Source organism: Hyla sarda, chromosome 9 (assembly GCF_029499605.1).
Source record: "Hyla sarda isolate aHylSar1 chromosome 9, aHylSar1.hap1, whole genome shotgun sequence".
NCBI lineage: Eukaryota > Metazoa > Chordata > Amphibia > Anura > Hylidae > Hyla > Hyla sarda.
Genome location: NC_079197.1, coordinates 5,402,679 through 5,425,758, shown reverse-complemented (window position 1 = coordinate 5,425,758; position 23,080 = coordinate 5,402,679). Strand labels below are relative to the sequence as shown.

At 44.1% G+C, this 23,080-nt stretch overlaps 1 protein-coding gene across 1 annotated transcript; it reads right to left on the bottom strand.

Moving 5' to 3' along the window:
- Nucleotides 1-469: 469 nt before the first annotated feature.
- GTF3C5 (general transcription factor IIIC subunit 5) lies at nucleotides 470-22,785 on the bottom strand. The gene is made up of 12 exons (XM_056540137.1): nucleotides 22,779-22,785; nucleotides 20,328-20,575; nucleotides 18,506-18,731; nucleotides 16,520-16,718; nucleotides 11,396-11,591; nucleotides 9,755-9,859; nucleotides 8,801-8,915; nucleotides 7,489-7,569; nucleotides 6,409-6,506; nucleotides 4,654-4,736; nucleotides 3,493-3,635; nucleotides 470-955 (listed from the first exon to the last, which is right to left on the bottom strand). Exons 1-12 carry the CDS (start codon nucleotides 22,783-22,785, stop codon nucleotides 807-809), a joined length of 1,650 nt encoding a protein of 549 aa, XP_056396112.1. The 3' UTR covers nucleotides 470-806.
- Between the last annotated feature and the right edge of the window lie 295 nt (nucleotides 22,786-23,080).

Genomic DNA, 23,080 nt, shown 5'->3' with positions numbered 1-23,080 from the left:
GATAATGCAAGTCTATGGTAAAGCATGAAGGTAAGTGAAGTGCGATGTAAGTCTATGGGGGGGGGGGGGGGCAAAAGAAGAGCGCACTTGGCATGTCCTCTCCTGACTCTGGGTCACGTGACCGGGACAGTCTCATAATGTAAGTCTATAGGACCTTCCCACTTACATAGACACAGAGCAGGGAGTGAAGTGTGTGCCTGTTGCGCTCCTCTCCGTGCTCTTTATAGTGATTGGTCAGGGTCTGGGCGTGACATTTCCCTAGGACAATGTTTCCCAACCAGGGTGCCTCCAGCTATTGCAAAACTACAACTCCCAGCATGCCCGGACAGCCTTTGGCTGTCCGGGTATGCTGGGAGTTGTAGTTTTGCAATAGCTGGAGGCACGCCGCATATATGTTCCTTAATACACTGCCGAAGAATAAATGTGAACCCAGTGTTAATTATAATAATTAAAATCAGACATTTTCTTTCACTATTTATTTATTTTGCTATAAGATTTAAAATAGTACAAAAAAAAAAAAAATAATACAAAAATATCTACACGGAGAGGCCAGATGTTATATTAATACAGTAAATGTCCAAAAAAACCATATATATACATATTACAACATTATATGAGTGCGGTCAAACTAACAAGAGTAAAAATATATATTTAAGCGCCGTTTGCCTATTCTTTGTGCTTTATCTTCTCGTGTATCAAACCTTCAGTCCGTTCCTCCAAACGCCATAGGAAATCAGTCCATACCTGGAAGCGCCGCTCTCCACCAATAAACCTGAATATACGTAAGATTACAGCAGGAATCCCCATCACACGTAGTCCAGAAGTTCTGTCTCCATCTCGTTCTCGCTTCCTTCAGAAGGATGAAACTCCTCCTCTTCATCTTCCTCTTCTTCTCCAGACTCGTAGGTGAGTGGCTCCTTGTTGTCATTGGGGGCCGAGGGCCCGGTGAACAGAGCTGATAGAAAAAGACAAATATCAGGGCAGTGCCTGGTGATGGCAACAATCTAAAACAGTTTCCCAAGCAGGGTGGCTCCAGCTGTTGTAAAATTACAACTGTATTCCCTTATAATCAATAATATACTATACAGTGCCACCTAGTGGAGGTATATTCTCTTATAATCAATACTATACAGTGCCACCTACTGGAGGTATATTCCCTTATACTCAATGCAATACAGTGCCACCTACTGGAGGTATATTCCCTTATACCCAATGCTATACAGTGCCACCTACTGGAGGTATATTCCCTTATACTCAATGCAATACACTGCCACCTACTGGAGGTATATTCCCTTATACTCAAAGCAATACAGTGCCACCTACTGGAGGTATATTCCCTTACACCCAATGCTATACAGTGCCACCTACTGGAGGTATATTCCCTTATACTCAGTGCTACACAGTGCCACCTACTGGAGGTATATTCCCTTATAATCAATGCTATACAGTGCCACCTACTGGAGGTATATTACCTTATAATCAATGCTATACAGTGCCACATACTGGAGGTATATTCCCTTATAATCAATGCTATACAGTGCCACCTACTGGAGGTATATTCCCTTATACTCAATGCTATACAGTGCCCCCTACTGGAGGTATATTCCCTTATAATCAATGCTATACAGTGCCACCTACTGGAGGTATATTCCCTTATACTCAATGCTATACAGTGCCACCTACTGGAGGTATATTCCCTTATAATCAATGCTATACAGTGCCACCTACTGGAGGTATATTCCCTTATAATCAATGCAATACAGTGCCACCTACTGCAGGTATATTCCCTTATACTCAATGCTACACAGTGCCCCCTACTGGAGTTATATTCCCTTATACCCAATGCTATACAGTGCCACCTACTGGAGGTATATTCCCTTATACCCAATGCTATACAGTGCCACCTACTGGAGGTATATTTCCTTATAATCAATGCTATACAGTGCCACCTACTGGAGGTATATTCTCTTATAATCAATGCAATACACTGCCACCTACTGGAGGTATATTCCCTTATACTCAGTGCTATACACTGCCACCTACTGGAGGTATATTCCCTTATGCTCAGTGCTATACAGTGCCACCTACTGGAGGTATATTCCCTTATACTCAGTGCTATACAGTGCCACCTACTGGAGGTATATTCCCTTATAATCAATGCTATACAGTGCCAACTACTGGAGGTATATTCCCTTATAATCAATGCTATACAGTGCCACATACTGAAGGTATATTCCCTTATACTCAGTGCTATACAGTGCCACCTACTGGAGGTATATTCCCTTATGCTCAGTGCTATACAGTGCCCCCTACTGGAGGTATATTCCCTTATAATCAATGCAATACACTGCCACCTACTGGAGGTATATTCCCTTATACTCAGTGCTATACAGTGCCCCCTACTGGAGGTATATTCCCTTATAATCAATGCAATACACTGCCACCTACTGGAGGTATATTCCCTTATACCCAATGCTATACAGTGCCACCTACTGGAGGTATATTCCCTTATGCTCAGTGCTATACAGTGCCCCCTACTGGAGGTATATTCTCTTATACTCAGTGCTATACAGTGCCCCCTACTGGAGGTATATTCCCTTATAATCAATACTATACAGTGCCACCTATTGGAGGTATATTCCCTTATGCTCAGTGCTATACAGTGCCCCCTACTGGAGGTATATTCCCTTATACTCAATGCTATACAGTGCCACCTACTGGAGGTATATTCCCTTATACTCAATGCTATACAGTGCCACCTACTGGAGGTATATTCCCTTATACTCAATGCTATACAGTGCCACCTACTGGAGGTATATTCCCTTATACTCAATGCTATACAGTGCCACCTACTGGAGGTATATTCCCTTATACTCAGTGCTATACAGTGCCACCTACTGGAGGTATATTCCCTTATACCCAATGCTATACAGTGCCACCTACTGGAGGTATATTCCCTTATACCCAATGCTATACAGTGCCCCCTACTGGAGGTATATTCCCTTATACCCAATGCTATACAGTGCCCCCTACTGGAGGTATATTCTCTTATACTCAGTGCTATACAGTGCCACCTACTGGAGATATATTCCCTTATACTCAATGCTATACAGTGCCACCTACTGGATATGCCTTTTCTTACAATCAATGCTCTACAGTGCTACAGAATATAAAGAAGAGTTTTGATCTTAAATAACTATAATTATGATAAAGTCTTTTTCCTTGGAGACCACAACAATCCCTTCCTCTGCCGTCTGATTATGAAGATCTCTAGGACCAATTTTCTATGTTTATTTACATGTTTATTTCTTATACGTCTTGTTTGAGTTTAGGTTTATATTATCCGTCCTGTACACAAACTCTTTCTCTTTGGGTCTCATGTATAGATCTGCGTAGGACTTTTACCCAGCGGGGATACAGTTAATTGTTGATTATGCACCATATATCTAATATAAAGTGGTGTATATAGACTTTACACATCTCTCATCTCACCGGGTCTCTTGGAGCGGATGATCTGCTTGATCATTAGGGACATGGAGTCTCGGAGCAGGTCGCTAGTTTTGGGGAGACACCAGCCGTCTCGTTCAGTACATTCAGACTCCACACCGTCGTTCCGCTTGATGATCTCCTGTAGACTAGAGCAAAGTATCCACAGTTACATCGGTTATAAGGGTGATCATAATATTGTATCTGAGCCCCATAAAGTATTGGACCAGTTACACACAGGTTACCTGCTGGGGATGTGTAGGCAACTGTAAATTAACAGGATTCTCTACACTACAGCTTTATCTGCTTTTAACCCCTAAAAGGGCTACTCCGCTGCTAGACATCCTATCCCCTATCCAAAGGATAAGCTGTCTAATCGCGGGGGCCCTGCTACTGAGACCCCTCAGCAGCAAACCGGCATTCTTAAACGCCAGGTTCCTGCGGCAGTGGTTGTGCCGTCACAGCCACACCCACTTGTGCCATCACACCACGCCCCCTCCATTCATGTCTATGGGAAGGGGTGTGTTAGCCACATAGACATGAATGGAGGGGGCGTGGCGTGAAGTCACATTCCCAGTCCCGGAAACCCGGAGGTTTCCAAAACTTGAGATTCAGCACCCGTATAGAAAGCGGGTGCTGCAGGGAGATCGCGGGGGGTCTCAGCAGCGCGGCCCCCCGCGATCAAACATCTTTCCCCCTATCCTTTGGATAGGGGATAAAATGTTTTTGCCCAGAATACCCCTTTAATATTTCCCTATTCTGATCCCTATGACTTTTTATTTTTTGGTGCTGTTTAGGTCATTTTTTGCACTGTGATCTGTTGTTCTTATCGGTACTACTTTTGCGTATATGGGCTTTTTGATGACTTTTTATTCAATTTTTTTCTGGGACGTGATGTGACCAAAAATCTGCAACTTTAATTTTTTTCTTTTTTTTTGTGTGTTTTTACATTACTGTACTTTTTAAAAAAAGCTTTATTTTTTTTTAAATACTTAAGTTTGCATGTTAGTGAAATCGTCCTATTAGCCATAGCTCTAACAGGTTTATGAGTATGGTGGACTGGGGGCGGTGATAATCCGGTAGCACGCTGCATCGGTATCATGGCGCATTGATGATCAACCATGTTTTCCTAACCCTGGTGGATCCCTATAACTACATCCCACATACCTGTCCACATTCAAATCACACAATTGGTAAAACATCTGACGGTATGGCGGTAAGTTCCCTTCCTGGAAAACGTAAACCGCTTCCTGTGATAAGACAAAGGGGGTTATAATCTTAAAATAAAACAAATTAAGATACAGCGGTCAGACACACAATCCATTATAAATCTGGACAACTAAGAAGAAACAGGTCCATTTTTGCTCTAACATGTCGCACAGTAAAATAACATGGCTGCCTGCATCATATATAGTCGCTCTGGATCCTCTAAAGTAGTGTTTCCCAACGTGTGTGCCTCCAGCTGTTGCCAAACTACAACTTCCAGCATTCCCAGACAGTCGACCGCTGTCTGGGCATGCTGAGAATTGTTGTTTTCTAAGAGCTGGAGGCTGTTTCTCAACCAGGGTTTCTTCAACTGTGGCACAACTACAACTTCCAGCATGCCCGGACAGCCGTTGGCTGTCCGGGCATGCTGGAAGTTGTAGTTTTGCAACAGCTGGAGGCTAGAACAGGAACAGCCCTATATACCATCTAGAACAGTGATCCCCAACCTGTGGCTCTCAAGCATTTGCAAGACGGCAACTCCGGACATGCCATGAAAGCCTGTGGCTGTCAATGCATGCTGGGAGTTGTAGTTGTGCAATAGCTAAAGAGCCACAGGTTGGAGGTCACTGATAAAATAGGACCCTCGGAAAGGGCTATACACGACAGCCCTTAGAGGTAAAGAATAAAGATCTTAAAGGATGGCAGAAAGTTATACAGATTTGCAAATTACTTTTATCGAAAAATATTAACCCTTCTAGTATTTATTAGCTTCTGTATGCTCCACATGAAGTTGTGTAGTTCTTTCCAGTCTGACCACAGTGCTCTCTGCTGACACCTCTGTCCATGTCAGGAACTGTCCAGAACAGGAGAGGTTTGCTATGGGGATTTTGCTCCTACTCTGGACAGTTCCTGACATGGACAGAGGTGTCAGCAGAGAACACTGTGGTCAGACTGGAAAGAACTACACAACTTCCTGTGGAGCATACAGCATCTGATAAGTACTGGAAGGATTAAGATTTTTCTATAGAAGTAATTTACAAATCTGTTTAACTTCCTGGTACCAGTTTATTTGAAAACTTTTTTTTTTCTTCTGGAGTACCCCTTTAATTTCACAACAGTTAAAGGGGTACTCCACTGGAAAACATTTATTTTCTAATCACCTGGTGCCAGAAAGTTAAACAGATTTGTAAATTACTTCTATAAAAAAAACGTAATCCTTCCAGTACTTATCAGCTGCTGTTATGATTCACAGGAAGTTCTTTTCAATTTGAATTTCTTTTCTGCCTGACCACAGTGCCCTCTGCTGACACCTCTGTCCATTTTAGGAACTGTCCAGAGTAGGAGCAAATTCCCATAGAAAACCTCTCCTGCTCTGGACAGTTCCTAAAATGGACAGAGGTGTCAGCAGAGAGTACTGTGGTCAGACAGAAAAGAAAGTCAGAAAGAAAAGAACTTCCTGTGGATCATAACAGCAGCTTATAAGTACTGGAAGTATTAAGATTTTTTAATAGAAGTAATTCACAAATCTTTTTTAACTTTCTGGCACCAGTTGATTTAAAAACAAATGTTTTACAATGGAGTACCCCTTTAACAACTAAAGACATAATATTTCCCACACTGCAACAAAAAAAAAGTTTCTATTGTTTATTTATCTTTCCAAAACTTTAAGACCATACAAGAGATGATTGGAGACTTGCCCGGGGTGGCAGCACTCACCTTCAGGCGATATTTGTTAGATGGAAGCTTTTTACCATCTTTTGAACCCAGAGAGCCCAGTCCATGGGTCAGGTCCTGCATGCTGACTGCTTGGGCCACTGAACAAAACACAGAGGGGTGCACATATTTAGTCTGTAAAGTATCAGCAAGGAATAAAAGACAAAGACAGATGATATGCATTTAACGTTACGCCTCTGCATTTACATTGGTTTTCTGCTGAGCTTGCGTTTGTACTGTACAAAGGAAAAATTGATTGGGAGCTCTACAGAATCCTAAACTGAGCATACAGTGATACACATTACCCTATGTGACCAGGACAAAAGAGAAAAAAGAGGATTAAAAACAGTCCTGCTAGGTTAAGGATATGAAGATGAAAGAAAACAAAGAAAAGACAAGGGGATATATGTCCAATAGATTAAATTTCAATTTATTTAAAATATACTAAGATGTCTTCAGCAGGGCCTTTGTTTGTACTGTACACAAGCTGATCTGAACAAGCAGACCTGCAGCAAAGAAACAGAGGATCAACCTTGGGTGTCTGATTAGATAGGAGGTTGATTTCAGAGCATCTCAGACTCAAACGTAGCTTGGGCTTGGTTCACACTCCCTACACTCTTGACCTACTCAATAGAGATCTCCATAGGGGGTCTATTAAAGGAGAACGGTAGTGCAATATAACTTATAGATCACGGGGGGGAAGGGGGGTCCGACCGCTGGGACCGATGTGCTTCAACCCGTTCAGGGTCCCTTCGGTGCAAAAAAAAAAAAAGGCGAATGGACATGGAACAGGAAGGAGTAAAACCCTGGTGTGAACTGAGCCTTAGTCTACGGGTGATGGATGACACTTTTAGGAATCCTTCACAGACTCATGAAGACAGACAAATTAAAATGAGGCCAAAAAAGTGTAACCCCAACCTAACAGTTACTGCGCAGAACAGACCTAAAAAGCAGGTATGGGTAAATGAAACACTACATCCCCCATAATAGGAGATATAGTTTTACTACAGCTGGAGAAACAGGTTGGGAAGCACTAGGGTTGTGAAGGCTTTTATATAAAAAGATGGCTGTAGAGTGACTTACCAGGCTTTTTCAAAGTGATGGGCAAGCTGTAATTGTAAGTGCTGCGTTTGGCTTTGACTGGCATTTCATTTGGGGTGTACCCTGTGTGAGGGAGAAGAGATGGTTAGAAATTATCACGACACCTTAATTCACTTCCATACAGCCCTACGTCCTTTATGGTAGGGTCACACACAGCGCATGCGCAGTGTATTTTATGCTGTGTGAAATCCGTTGCCTATGCGCTATGAGCAGACACACAGGGCTTTCATCGCAGCAGCCTTGTGTGTGCAGTAAGGTTTGGAGGCGGGCCTAGGGTGCCCACGTGACTATGAAGCATGGGGCCGCCTTCAAACCTTACTGCACACACACACAGCTGCGGCGGGGATGAGCCTTGTGTGTCTGCTCATAGCGCATAGGCAGCGTTTATCCCACTGCCTGGTGGATTCTATGCAGTGTGAAATATGCTACGTATTTGATGTGCGTGACCCTACTCTTAAACGATTACTCGCGTGCCCAAGCGTTCTGAACATTTTGTACAGAACGCTTTGAGCGGGCAGCCGTGATCATAACGCACCCTCCATTCATGTCTAGACATGAATGGAGGGGGCGTGGCCATGACTTCATGAGGGGGCATGGCCGTGACGTCACGATCACAGCTGCCCTCTCCAAGTGTTCTGAACAAAATGTTCAGAACGCTGGGGCACGGGAGTACCCCTTTAAGGGTAATTGTCATTAGAAAAAACTGTGTTCTTTTATATCTGGCGTGTTACAGTTTTACAGCATATAAAGGGTTACAGTAATTAAAAAAAAAAAAAAAAACTTTCAATATCTTGCCCACACATGTCAAAAGTTTTGATTGCACCGGGTCAAACAAACACTTGATACCCGCTGCAATTGCTAGTTATATGCCGGGGAAGTTAGGGGAAATGTGCAGCTCATTCCCTGGCTGTCAATCAAATCCGACCTTTTCTCTCAATGCACACTTGTACAGAAAAAAAGGTCGGATCTGCCGGCTGGCCAAGGAGTAGAGAACACTGCTGCTCGCTTCCCCTGCTTAAAACTCGCAATCGCAGCGGGTCTCAGGCGTGAGGGTGACGCAGTGTGACCAAAACTTTTGGCATGTGTGGGTAACATAAAAGTTTTTTTTGTTTTGTTTTTTTAAATGACAGTAAAAAAATATATTTTTATGCTGCAAAAGCAGGACTGATGTAACACGCCGGGTATTAAAGAATACAGTTCATGCCAATGTAAATTCATACTTCAGATAACAGGGAAATGTAAATACCGCTTCAATGGAGAGTTCACGAAGATGTGCTGATCCCCCACTACTTACCGTACTTCATCCCGCAGCGTATCCGGAAATCAAGGACTTGGTAAATTTTAGCTTCTGGATTTTTCCTTGGGTCGTAGCCAAACCGCACCCAAAGACTTCTCCATGGCCCAGTCAACTACAATGAGGAGCAAACACATAGTGAAGGTAGGTGCACGTGATATGCGGTTTTTACATTATCAAGATCAAGGCTGCTATTGGTTACCAAGTATTAGAGTGTAAATTTCGTTTTATTTCATTGAGGTTACACTTACATCCAGCTGCAGCCAGAACTCTGTACTTTGCTTAAAGGGGTACTCCAGAGAAAATAAAATATTTTCAATCCAACTGCTGATAGCAGATTATACAGATTTGTAAATGAATATTAACTATATAAAAATCTTAATCCTTCCAGTACTTATCAGCTGCAGTATGCTTCACAGGAAGTTGTGTAGTTCTTTCCAGTCCACTAGACATGTTAAAGGGGTACTCCGGCTGATTTTTTTTTATTTTTTAATCAACAGGTGTCAGAAAGTTAAACAGATTTGAAAATTACTTCTATTAAAAAAATCTTAATCCTTCCAGAACTTATTAGCTGCTGAATACTACAGAGGAAATTCTTTTCTTTTTGGAACACAGAGCTCTCTGCTGACATCACAAGCACAGTGCTCTCTGTTGACACCTCTGTCCATGTCAGTAACTGTCCAGAGCAGGAGCAAATCCCCCATAGCAAACCTCTCCGACTCTGACATGGACAGAGGTGGCAGCAGAGAGCACTGTGGTCAGACTGGAAAGAACTACACAACTTTCTGTGGAGCATACAGCAGCTAGTAAGTACTGGAAGGATTAAGATTTTTAATAGAAGTCATTTACAAATCTGGATAACTTTCTGGCACCAGTGGATTGGAAAACACTTTTTAGTTTCCCTTTCATATAAATCTTTAAAAAAATTAACACAAATATATTTCCTTTACTCACCATGTAATAGGCAAAATAAGGCAGCAACAACTTGAGCTTATCGGGGTGGATACTAACGTTGGCTTTGATTGCGTTCCGGGACCAAATGGGGCGACAGTTAAAGAGCTGAAGAAAGAGCATAATGATATTGTAAGACTATGACAGATGGTAAACATGGCGTCAAGGGGTCATTCCGCCAATGTAAGAGGTATCATATACACACACAAACAGTATGGCCACTTTATTACCGCCGCCCAGCTAGTAGCATGTTTGTATCCGTTAAAGGGGTACTCCGTGGAAAACACTTTTTTATTTTTTTTTATTTTTTTTAAATCAACTGGTGCCAAATAGTTTAACAGTTTTGTAAATAAATTCTATTTAAAAATCTTAATCCTTCCAGTACTTATCAGCTGCTATATGCCCCGACTGGAAGTTGTTTAGCTCTTTCCAGTCTGACCACAGTGCTCTCTGCTGCCACCTCTGTCCGTGTCAGGAACTGTCCAGAGCAGGAGCAAATCCCCATACCAAACCTATGCTACACTGGACAGTTCCTGGTGTCAGCAGAGAGCACTGTGGTCAGACTGGAAAGAGCTAAACAACTTCCTGTGGGGGCATACAGCAGCTGATAAGTACTGGAAGGATTAAGATTTTTAAATAGAAGTAATTTACAAATCTGTATAACTTTCTGGCACCAGCTGATTTAAAAAAATGAGGTTTCCACCGGAGTACCCCTTTAAACAGTTTCCATTCTATCCTATGTGTGCTGGATCCACTAAACACATCACTAGCCGTAGCGTTTGTCACCCATAGGCTATAATGGCATCTAGGTAACATGCTATGATACAGCTCACTATGTGCCCTTTAAAACAGTGTCTTTCAACCAGGGTGCCTCCAGCTGTTGCAAAACTACAACTCCCAGCATGCACGGACAGCCGTTGGCTGTCCGGGCATGCTGGGTGTTGTAGTTTTGTAACAGCTGGAGGAACCTTGGTTGGAAAACATTGCATTAAAGTGACAAAGAGACATAGGTTTTGACTGGTCAGAGTCTCTGAGACCCCCTACGATCATTACAACAACCCCGGCTAGTCTACCCCAATGACCAGGACTCACTCCAGGTGGCTCCGATCCCTGGATTGTTTGATGGGTCACGGCTCCATATGGGGAAGATCTGATCATGAGAGGCAGCGGGCTCTAATATAGGAGACATTCTTCAAAGATGGCCGACTGCTGGACTCTACTGAGACGACTCCAGAGAAGCACGTATTAAAGGGGTATTCCAGGCCAAAACTTTTTTTTTTTTATATATCAACTGGCTCCGGAAAGTTAAACAGATTTGTAAATTACTTCTATTAAAAAATCTTAATCCTTCCAATAGTTATTAGCCTCTGAAGTTGAGTTATTGTTTTCTGTCTAACTGCTCTCTGATGACTCACATCCCGGGAGCTGTGCAGTTCCTATGGGGATATTCTCCCATCATGCACAGCTCCCGGGACGTGACATCATCATTGAGCAGTTAGACAGAAAACTTCAGAAGCTAATAACTATTGGAAGGATTAAGATTTTTTTAATAGAAGTAATTTACAAATCTGTTTAACTTTCCGGAGCCAGTTGATATATATAAAAAAAGGTTTTGCCTGGAATACCCCTTTAACAGCGTCTTACCTTCTTCATCTCCTGCTCTACTTTCATGTCCATAGAATTGGTGCACAGCTTCTTCCAGTTCTTGACGGCAGCTGGGTGAGGCTGGGTGGGCACCTCTCCATCCTCAAAGTAAACAAATATGGCGTTGTGGGGTCGGCGGGCACGGCTTAAACCAATCAGGTTCTCACTGGACAGATGTGGAGGCTGATAGCCATCCCTAGAAAAAAAAAAGAGAAAAATCAAAAGCTGCAGTGAATAAGTAGAACAGTAGATGGCGCTGCAACGCTATAGGAGTTCATAGGGAACAATGTGCTTGGGTTGAACCTGCACCGTACACCGGGGGTATGAATCTAGGAGCCAGCCAAAAAAAAAATTAGGAGCCAGGATGCCGCACGTCATGTGACGTTACATCATATGAGCAGTCATTACTGCACCTCATCTCCCATGTGTCACAGCCATTACTATTCCTTTATCTCTCCGTGTGTCACAGTCATTAGTGTCCCCTCATATCTCCCTGTGTCACAGTCTCTAGTGTCCCCTCATCTCTATGTCACAGTAATTAGTGTCCCCTCATCTCTCCCTGTCACAGTCTCTAGTGTCCCCTCATCTCTATGTCACAGTAATTAGTGTCCCCTCATATCTCCCTGTGTCACAGTCTCTAGTGTCCCCTCATCTCTATGTCACAGTAATTAGTGTCCCCTCATATCTCCCTGTGTCACAGTCTCTAGTGTCCCCTCATCTCTATGTCACAGTAATTAGTGTCCCCTCATATCTCCCTGTGTCACAGTCATTAGTGTCCCCTCATCTCTATGTCACAGTAATTAGTGTCCCCTAATATCTCCCTGTGTCACAGTCTCTAGTGTCTCCTCATATCTCCGTGTCACAGTCATTAATGTCCCCTCATCTCTCCCTATGTCAAGTCATTACTGTCCCCTCATCTCCATCTGTGTCAGTTATTGGTGTCCCCTCTCTTCTTGCGCCACAGTCATTAGTGTCCCCTCATCTCTCCCTGTGTCAGTCAGTGTCCCCTCATCTCCCCCATGTCACAATCATTAGTGTCCCCTCATCTCTCCCAGTGTTACATTAGTGTCCCGTTATTTCTCCTTACGTGTCATGATCATTAGTGTCCCCTCATGTATTATATTAGTGTCCTCCTCATATCTCCTCACGTGTCACGATCATTAATGTCCTTCTCATCTCCCCTCATTTGCCACATTCATTAGTATCCCCTTTATCTCACTTCATGTGTCACATAATAAATGGCCACCATATTTCCCTCTATCAGTCATTAGTATCCCCTCATCTTCCCCATGTGCCACAGTCATTAGTATCCCCTCATCATCCCCATGTGCCAGTCATTAGTATCCCCTCATCCTCCCCATGTGCCACAGTCATTAGTATCCCCTCATCCTCCCCATGTGCCAGTCATTAGTATCCCCTCATCTTCCCCATGTGCCAGTCATTAGTATCCCCTCATCATCCCCATGTGCCAGTCATTAGTATCCCCTCATCCTCCCCATGTGCCACAGTCATTAGTATCCCCTCATCCTCCCCATGTGCCACAGTCATTAGTATCCCCTCATCTTCCCCATGTGCCAGTCATTAGTATCCCCTCATCATCCCCATGTGCCAGTCATTAGTATCCCCTCATCCTCCCCATGTGCCACATTCATTAGCGTTCCCTCATCTTCCCCATGTGCCACATTCATTAGCGTTCCCTCATCTTCCCCATGTGCCACAGTCATTAGTATCCCCTCATCTTCCCCATGTGCCACAGTCATTAGCATCCCCTCATCTTCCCCATGTGCCACAATCATTAGCATTCCCTCATCTTCCCCATGTGCCACAATCATTAGCGTTCCCTCACCTTCCCCATGTGCCACAATCATTAGCGTTCCCTCATCTTCCCCATGTGCCACAATCATTAGCATTCCCTCATCTTCCCCATGTGCCACAATCATTAGCGTTCCCTCACCTTCCCCATGTGCCACAATCATTAGCGTTCCCTCACCTTCCCCATGTGCCACAATCATTAGCGTTCCCTCATCTTCCCATGTGCCACAATCATTAGCGTTCCCTCATCTTCCCATGTGCCACAATCATTAGCGTTCCCTCATCTTCCCATGTGCCACAATCATTAGCGTTCCCTCATCTTCCCCATGTGCCAATCATTAGCATTCCCTCATCTTCCCCATGTGCCACAATCATTAGCGTTCCCTCATCTTCCCCATGTGCCACAGTCAATAGCGTTCCCTCATCTTCCCCATGTGCCACAGTCATTAGTATCCCCTCATCTTCCCCATGTGCCACAGTCATTAGCGTTCCCTCATCTTTAATAAAAAAAATAAAAAAGCTTTACTTACCTTTGCCTCCATTCCCACACTAAAGGGGAGATTTATCAAAACCTGTGCAGAGGAAGAGCGGTGCAGTTGCCCATAGCAACCAATTAGATCGCTGCTTTCCTTTTCCACAGGCCTCTTTAAAAATAAAAGAAGTAATCTGACTGGTTGCTATGGGCAACTGCACCGCTCTTCCTCTGCACAGGTTTTGATAAATCTCCCCTTTAGTGTGGGAGTGGAGGCAAAGGTAAGTAAAGCTTTTTTTTTTTTTTTTTTAAAGATGAGGGAACGCTAATGACTGTGGCACATGGGGAAGATGAGGGAATGCTAATGACTGTGGCACATGGGGAGATGAGGGGATACTAATGACTGTGGCACATGGGGAAGATGAGGGAACGCTAATGATTGAGGCACATGGGGAAGATGAGGGGATACTGATGACTGTGGCACATGGGGAAGATGAGGGGATACTAATGACTGTGGCACATGGGGAGGATGAGGGGATACTAATGACTGGCACATGGGGAAGATGAGGGGATACTAATGACTGGCACATGGGGAAGATGAGGGGATACTAATGACTGTGGCACATGGGGAAGATGAGGGGTTACTAATGACTGATAGAGGGAAATATGGTGGGCATTTATTATGTGACACATGAAGTGAAATAAAGGGGATACTAATGAATGTGGCAAATGAGGGGAGATGAGAAGGACATTAATGATCGTGACACGTGAGGAGGTATGAGGAAGACACTAATATAATACATGAGGGGACACTAATGATCATGACACGTAAGGAGAAATAACGGGACACTAATGTAACACTGGTAGAGATGAGCGGACACTAATGATTGTGACATGGGGGAGATGAGGGGACACTAATGACTGTGACATGGGGGAGATGAGGGGACACTCATGACTGACGTAAGAAGAGAGGGGACACCAATGACTGTGACACAGACGGAGATGAGGGGATACTAATGACTGTGGCACATGAGGGGAGATGAGGGAACACTAATGATCGTGACACATGAGGAGATATGAGGGGGACACTAATGATCGTGACATATAAGGAGAAATAAGTGTCTCTGCACAGGTTTTGATAATTCTCCCCCTAAGTCCCGGTCGCCTCTTCGGTGTTACATGAGCAGCAGATGTCATGTGACTTCCACAGCCAATCAGCATCTTCTGCGGTCATGCACTGTTCTCCTGAGAACAGATCGTGAGCACTATGGCGGCGGATTGCCTGTGGCGGTCATCTGCCGTCCGTTGCTCACATAACACTGCATCGCCGACCTGAGGAAGAACGAGGGAATTAGCACAGGAACAGAGGCGGTGGTAGGTTAACATGAAATCACCTAGGATTTGTCGAGTCCCGCCATACACAGTAGGTAAAGTAGACTATAATACCGCCATGCGTCACAGAGGTGTTATTACAGGGAAAGGCATTGCAGCCATAATGCAATAATACATAACACTTACATAAGGCGGCACATTATACCAGAGACCTGACTGTGCAGAACGGATGAGAAAGACTCAGCTGTGACCGACTGATACGTCGCGGTAATAACGGAACTAAATTAGTCCGACTGCGGGACTCAACCTTGAGAGATTTATAGTAAACAGAAAGCTCAAAAGGCTGTGCGGGAATGCTGGTAGTTGTAGTCACATGATGACAGCGTATGACATCACTAAACCAGGTTTAAGACTATGCAGGGATACTCAGTGGATTATATGATATTAGGAAAAGACAGTGTTTCCTAACCAGGGTGCCTCCATTTGTTGCAAAACTACAACTCCCAGCATACCCTGACAGTGGAAGGCTGTCCGGGCATGCTGGGAGTTGTTGTTTTGGAAAAGATGTGATCGGATGAGACGGATCACATGATGACACCGAATGACATCACTAGTGGATCATAGAGTATTAAGGAAAGACTGTGTTTTCCAACCAGGGGGCCTCCAGCTGTTGCAAAACTACAACTCCCAGCATTCGGCTGTCCGAGCATGCTGGGAGTTGTAGTTTTGCAACAGATGTGATAGGATGAGACGGATCACATGATGACACCTTATGACATCACTAGTGGATGATAGGGTATTAAGGAAAGACAGTGTTTTCCAACCAAGGGGGCATCCAGCTGTTGCAAAACTACAACTCCCAGCATGCCCAGACAGCAAAAGGCTGCCCGGGAATGCTGGTAGTTGTAGTCACATGATGAGAGCATATGACATCACTATACCAAGTTTAGAACTGTGCAGGGATACTCAGTGTATTATATGGTATTAGGAAAAGACAGTGTTTCCTAACCAGGGTGCCTCCATCTGTTGCAAAACTACAACTCCCAGCATGCTCGGACAGCCTTCGGCTGTCCGGGCATGCTGGGAGTTGTTGTTTTGCAAAAGATGTGATAGGATGAGACAGTTCACATGATAACACCAGGTTTAGGACTGTGCTGGGCTACTCAGTGTATTATATAGTATTAGGTTAAAGATGGTGTTTTCCAACCAGGGTGTTGCCTTCTGTTGCAAAACTACAACCCCCAGCATGCTGGGAGTTGTAGTTTTGCAACAGCATGAGACACCCTGGTTGGTCAACACTGGGTTAAGATTACTGACATGTTCACTTTAAGGAGAATACTGCAGCCTGTGACCCTCCAGCTGTTACAGAACTACGTCCCCACATATCCTAACAGCACGGGGCTCCGAGAACATGCTGGGAGTTGTAGTTTTGCAGCAGGTAACAGAATACAGGCCAAACAGTATAGAAAAGAATGCACCTGATTTATCTCAGGAGTCACAAGCCGTACCTGTGATTGACATTAGGGCGATAATAATAATCCACAGGGTTGTCCAGGCGGGAGAATATGGGTGGAGGGATGTGAAGGGGGATGTCCTGGTGGAAGAATTCCTCCTTCTCCGGCTTCTTCAGTAAAATCTTATCATAGAGGGAAGTGTGAAGCCCATCCGAGCCCCTGGAGAAAGCCAAATACTGGAAGTCTGACATCCCTGAAAGAGAAGAAATATATATAACTCAGGATCAGTACAGGATAAGTAATGTAATGTATATACACAGTGATCTCACCAGCAGAATAGTGAGTACAGCTCTGGAGTATAATACAGGATATAACTCAGGATCAGTACAGGATAAGTAATGTAATGTATGTACACAGTGACCTCACCAGCAGAATAGTGAGTACAGCTCTGGAGTATAATACAGGATATAACTCAGGATCAGTACAGGATAAGTAATGTAATGTATGTACACAGTGACCTCACCAGCAGAATAGTGAGTACAGCTCTGGAGTATAATACAGGATATAACTCAGGATCAGTACAGGATAAGTAATGTAATGTATGTACACAGTGACCTCACCAGCAGAATAGTGAGTACAGCCCTGGAGTATAATACAGGATATAACTCAGGATCAGTACAGGATAAGTAATGTAATGTATGTACACAGTGACCTCACCAACAGAATAGTGAGTACAGCTCTGGGGTATAATACAGGATATAACTCAGGATCAGTACAGGATAAGTAATGTAATGTATGTACACAGTGATCTCACCAGCAGAATAGTGAGTGCAGCTCTGGAGTATAATACAGGATATAACTCAGGATCAGTACAGGATCAGTAATGTAATGTATATACACAGTGATCTCACCAGCAGAATAGTGAGTACAGCCCTGGAGTATAATACAGGATATAACTCAGGATCAGTACAGGATAAGTAATGTAATGTATGTACACAGTGACCTCACCAACAGAATAGTGAGTACAGCTCTGGGGTATAATACAGGATATAACTCAGGATCAGTACAGGATAAGTAATGTAATGTATGTACACAGTGACCTCACCAGCAGAATAGTGAGTACAGCTCTGGAGTATAATACAGGATATAAATCAGGATTAGTACAGGATAAGTAATGTAATGTATGTACACAGTGACCCCTCCAGCAGAATAGAGAGTACAGCTCTGGAGTATAATACAGGATATAACTCAGGATCAGTACAGGATAAGTAATGTAATGTATGTACACAGTGACCCCTCCAGCAGAATAGTGAATACAGCTCTGGAGTATAATACAGGATAAGTAATGTAATGTATGTACACAGTGACCTCACCAGCAGAATAGTGAGTACAGCTCTGGGGTATAATACAGGATATAACTAAGGATCAGTACAGGATAAGTAATGTATGTACACAGTGACCTCACCAGCAGAATAGTGAGTACAGCTCTGGGGTATAATACAGGATATAACTCAGGATCAGTACAGGATAAGTAATGTAATGTATGTACACAGTGACCCCTCCAGCAGAATAGTGAATACAGCTCTGGAGTATAATACAGGATAAGTAATGTAATGTATGTACACAGTGACCTCACCAGCAGAATAGTGAGTACAGCTCTGGGGTATAATACAGGATATAACTAAGGATCAGTACAGGATAAGTAATGTATGTACACAGTGACCTCACCAGCAGAATAGTGAGTACAGCTCTGGGGTATAATACAGGATATAACTCAGGATCAGTACAGGATAAGTAATGTAATGTATGTACACAGTGACCTCACCAGCAGAATAGTGAGTACAGCTCTGGAGTATAATACAGGATATAACTCAGGATCAGTACAGGATAAGTAATGTATGTACACAGTGACCTCACCAGCAGAATAGTGAGTACAGCTCTGGAGTACACAACAAATACTGTAATATTAGATTTTTATAACAATCTGATGCCGGTAAATTTGAAAAGATCTACCGTAATCAAATTAATAACCCCACATACCTTGAAACTTATAGACTGTGCCCACTACACCCAGGATTTCCATGCTGATCGATCCCTCCGGTGCCGGTTCTCCTGTATTGGGGTCAGTTGTTTTTTTCTTACGAGTTTTCTTCTTGACGCGCAGGATCATGGTGGTGGTGGGGAAGCGGTTGGCGCACAGCGGGTGGCAGTAAGGGTCGTCGGGTCGGAAATAAAGCTCAAGCCTCTTTGCGGGGTCGGCGTACACCTGTCAGAACATCAGGTTATAGAATGTATCACATTATTAGAAGCAACGTATAGGAGATGGATGCCAGCGGGATGTCAGTAGGGTAATGTTTCCCAACCAGGGGGCCTCCAGCTATTGCAAAACTACAGCCGTTGGCTGTCCGGGCATGGTGGGAATAGTAGTTTTGCAACCTCTTCTGTTCTGTTGTGGAACTACAAGTAACAACATGTCCTCTATACAGCTCCGTACCCTGTTATGATTTAGTTGTAGAACTACAAGTGACAGCATGTCCTCTATACAGCTCCGTACCCTGTTATGATTTAGTTGTAGAACTACAAGTGACAGCATGTCCTCTATACAGCTCCGTACCCTGTTATGATTTAGTTGTAGAACTACAAGTGACAGCATGTCCTCTATACAGCTCCGTACCCTGTTATGATTTAGTTGTAGAACTACAAGTGACAGCATGCCCTCTGTACAGCTCCTCACCCTCTTCTTCTTTTGTTGTGGAACTACAAGTAACAACATGTCCTCTATACAGCTCCGTACCCTGTTATGATTTAGTTGTAGAACTACAAGTGACAGCATGTCCTCTATACAGCTCCGTACCCTGTTATGATTTAGTTGTAGAACTACAAGTAACAACATGTCCTCTATACAGCTCCGTACCCTGTTATGATTTAGTTGTAGAACTACAAGTGACAGCATGTCCTCTATACAGCTCCGTACCCTGTTATGATTTAGTTGTAGAACTACAAGTGACAGCATGTCCTCTATACAGCTCCGTACCCTGTTATGATTTAGTTGTAGAACTACAAGTGACAGCATGCCCTCTGTACAGCTCCTCACCCTCTTCTTCTTTTGTTGTGGAACTACAAGTGACAGCATGCCCTCTATACAGCTCCGCACCCTGTTATGATTTAGTTGTAGAACTACAAGTGAAAGCATTCCCTCTATACAGCGCCGTACCGTTATGATTTTGTTGTAGAACTACAAGTGACAGCATGTCCTCTATACAACTCCGCACCCTGTTATGATTTTGTTGTGGAACTACAAGTGGCAGCATGCCCTCTATACAGCTCCGCACCCTCTTCTTCTTTTGTTGTGGAACTACAAGTGGCAGCATGCCCTCTATACAGCTCCGCACCCTCTTTTTCTTTTGTTGTGGAACTACAAGTGACAGCATGCTCTCTATACAGCTCCGCACCCTCTTCTTCTTTTGTTGTGGAACTACAAGTGACAGCATGCCCTCTATACAGCTCCGCACCCTCTTCTTCTTTTGTTGTGGAACTACAAGTGACAGCATGCTCTCTATACAGCTCCGCACCCTCTTCTTCTTTTGTTGTGGAACTACAAGTGGCAGCATGCCCTCTATACAACTCCGCACCCTGTTATGATTTTGTTGTGGAACTACAAGTGACAGCATGCCCTCTGTACAGCTCCTCACCCTCTTCTTCTTTTGTTGTGGAACTACAAGTGGCAGCATGCCCTCTGCATCAGACAAGACTGCAGGAAAAGTAGTTCCACAAGTAAAGTCAAGCAGGAGGCATAACTGTCTATAGCACAATCTAAGAACACTGGGGGACAATAAATAGTGTAACACCCGGGAGCCCTTACCCGGGACACCCCCTCCTCCCCGCCTAGGGTCCGCAGCATCCGGCCCGCGTCCCGCACCAGCCCCGGGTACTCCACGCACACCATGGGCTTCAGCTGCCGGGGAAGAGACACCACAGCGGAGCCCTCCATGTCTGTGCGGCCGGGTCCGTCACTCTCTACCCGCCGCCCCGCCCCGCTCAGCGGCAAGTCAACAAGGTTCCGCGGCACAATGGTTCCCCTTCCTGGGCGCCGCTTAGAGAAAGCTATGGCTTCAGGCTCAGATCACACACAACGTTTTCTGTGGCTTTTTTTTTTTTATTATTTAATTTTATTTATTTTTATAAAAGAAAAAAATAAACTGTCCCCTCATTTTCCACTCCCAAAATGCAGTTTGTGTGGCGTTTTGTTCTGTCCAAATGTAGTGTGTGTTATTATAGGCCTTTATTCTTTATCCCCTGTGTTTCTCCCATTACATTCTCCCATTATTGGGGGGAAAAAATAACCAATTTTAAATACACATTGGGGGAGATTTATCAAAACCTGTGCAGAGGAAGAGTGGTGCAGTTGCCCATAGCAACCAATCAGATCGCTGCTTTCTCTAAAGAGGCCTGTGGAAAATGAAAGAAGCAATCTGATTGGTTGCTATGGGCAACTGCACCACTCTTCCTCTGCACAGGTTTTGATAAATCTCCCCCATTGAGGGAGTTAATTCTCTGTTGTGCAGTTTTTTATTTTTTTTTATTTTTTTTTAATGTATTCCTCTTGTCATGGGGAATGATTAGCAGATAGCCTGGTTGGCGAGCTGAATTTATCACTTGTGCAAAGATTTATTTTGCGCCAATGTACTTCAGTGACGTAGGAATGTGCGTGAGCTCATCACCCCTTGTTTGCCTTATCCGGGGGCTTTTCGTGATGTGTGCCACATAATAAATTTTGCGCAGCAACTGGGAAAACCGCACACTCGCTCAGTAGGTTTTATTTTGTGTAAAAAAAACTGCGCTAATGATTTTTTCTCTTTGCGCTAATGGCTTTTTTTTCCCCACCTATAGAATGCTATAGGAGAAAAATATGCCAAGATTTTCAGGGGAAAAACCCGCCATACCCTCAACACACTTTTGGAAAAGGTGAAAAAACGTAAAAAAATAAAAACGCCATGTTTCCTTATTATCTCCCAGCTAATATCTGGCCAGAGCATTTTTGTGGTCCAGAAAGAACTCCATACAGTGAGTAAGGAAGTGTTTCCCAACCAGGGTGGCTCCAGCTGTTGCAAAACTACAACTCCCAGTATGCCCGGACAGCCTTTGGCTGTCCGGGCATGCTGGGAGTTGTAGTTTTGCAACAGCTGGAGGCACCCCAGTTGGGAAACAGTGGAGTAAGGTGGGTTTTTTTTTGACAACACCAAGGTGGACTACATGTAGTCAATTTATATAAAACATGCAGAGTATAAAGCAGTGTTTCCCTGTGTCTCCAGCTGTTGCAAAACTACAATTCCCAGCTCAACTGGTGCCAGAAAGTTAAACAGATTTGTAAATTACTTCTATTAAAAAATCTTAATCCTTCCAGTACCTTTTAGCGGCTGTATGCTCCACAGGAAGTTCTTTTCTTTTTGAATTTCTTTTCTGTCACGACCACAGTGCTCTCTGCTGACACCTCTGTCCATGTCAGGAACTGTCCAGAGCAGGGGAAAATCCCCATATACAAACATATACTGCTCTGGACAGTTCCTAAAATGGACAGAGGTGTCAGTAGAGAGCACTGTGATCGTGACAGAAAAGAAATCCCAAAAGAAAAGAATCTCCTCTGTAGTATACAGCCACTAATAAGTACTGGAAGGATTAGGAATTTTTAATAGACGTCATTTACAAATCTGTTTAACTTTCTGACACCAGTTGATTTTAAAAATGGAGATATCCAGTGGTGAAAAACGTATCCCCCTATCCTAAAGATAGGGGGATAAGTTTCAGATCACGGAGGGTCCGACCGCTGCGGCCAGCCGCGATCTCCTGTAGGGGGCCCTGACAGTCCGCGGGAAGGGGGCGTATTGACTACCGCACGAAGCGGCGGCTGACACGCCCCCTCAATACAACTCTATGGTGCTGCCTTCGGCAATCTCCGGCTCTGCCATAGAGTTGTATTGAGGGGGCGTGTCAGCTGCCGCTTCGCGCGGAGGTCAACACGCGCTATCTGGCCAGCGAGCCGGGGCCCCGTACAGGAGATCGTGGGGGGCCCCAGCGGTCGGACCCCCCTGCGATCTGAAACGTATCCCCTATCCTTAGGATAGGGGATACGTTTTTCACCACTGGACTACCCCTTTAATGATCAGTGCGCACTTCTGCAGACAGCCAGAGGGTGGCGCCATAGCCTAAGGAAATGAATCGTCTCGTCAACACAAGAACCTCTGCAGCCGTCTTGGCTTCATAAACTGGATTTTGTGAGATTTTTTTTGCTGGGATTAGGAGGACCTTAGGTTACCAGCCATCGGATTTCAGAATATAGGTTCTTTTTTTTTTTTTATTGTTTTCTGCCTTTTTTTTGGTAGCTGCAGGGGTTAATGTGCCATAGGGGAAGGCTGAACACCTACTGTGTCATCTCTGGAGATAAAGGTGGCCTAATGTTATAGTTGGTTACACCCTCGGTGTTTCCCAACTAGCTCAGTGTTTTGCAACCAGTGTGCCTTCAGCTGTTGCAAAAACTACAACTCCCAGTATGCCTGGACAGCCTTTGGGGCATGCTGGGAGTTGTAGTTTCGCAGCAGCTGGAGGCACCCTGGTTGG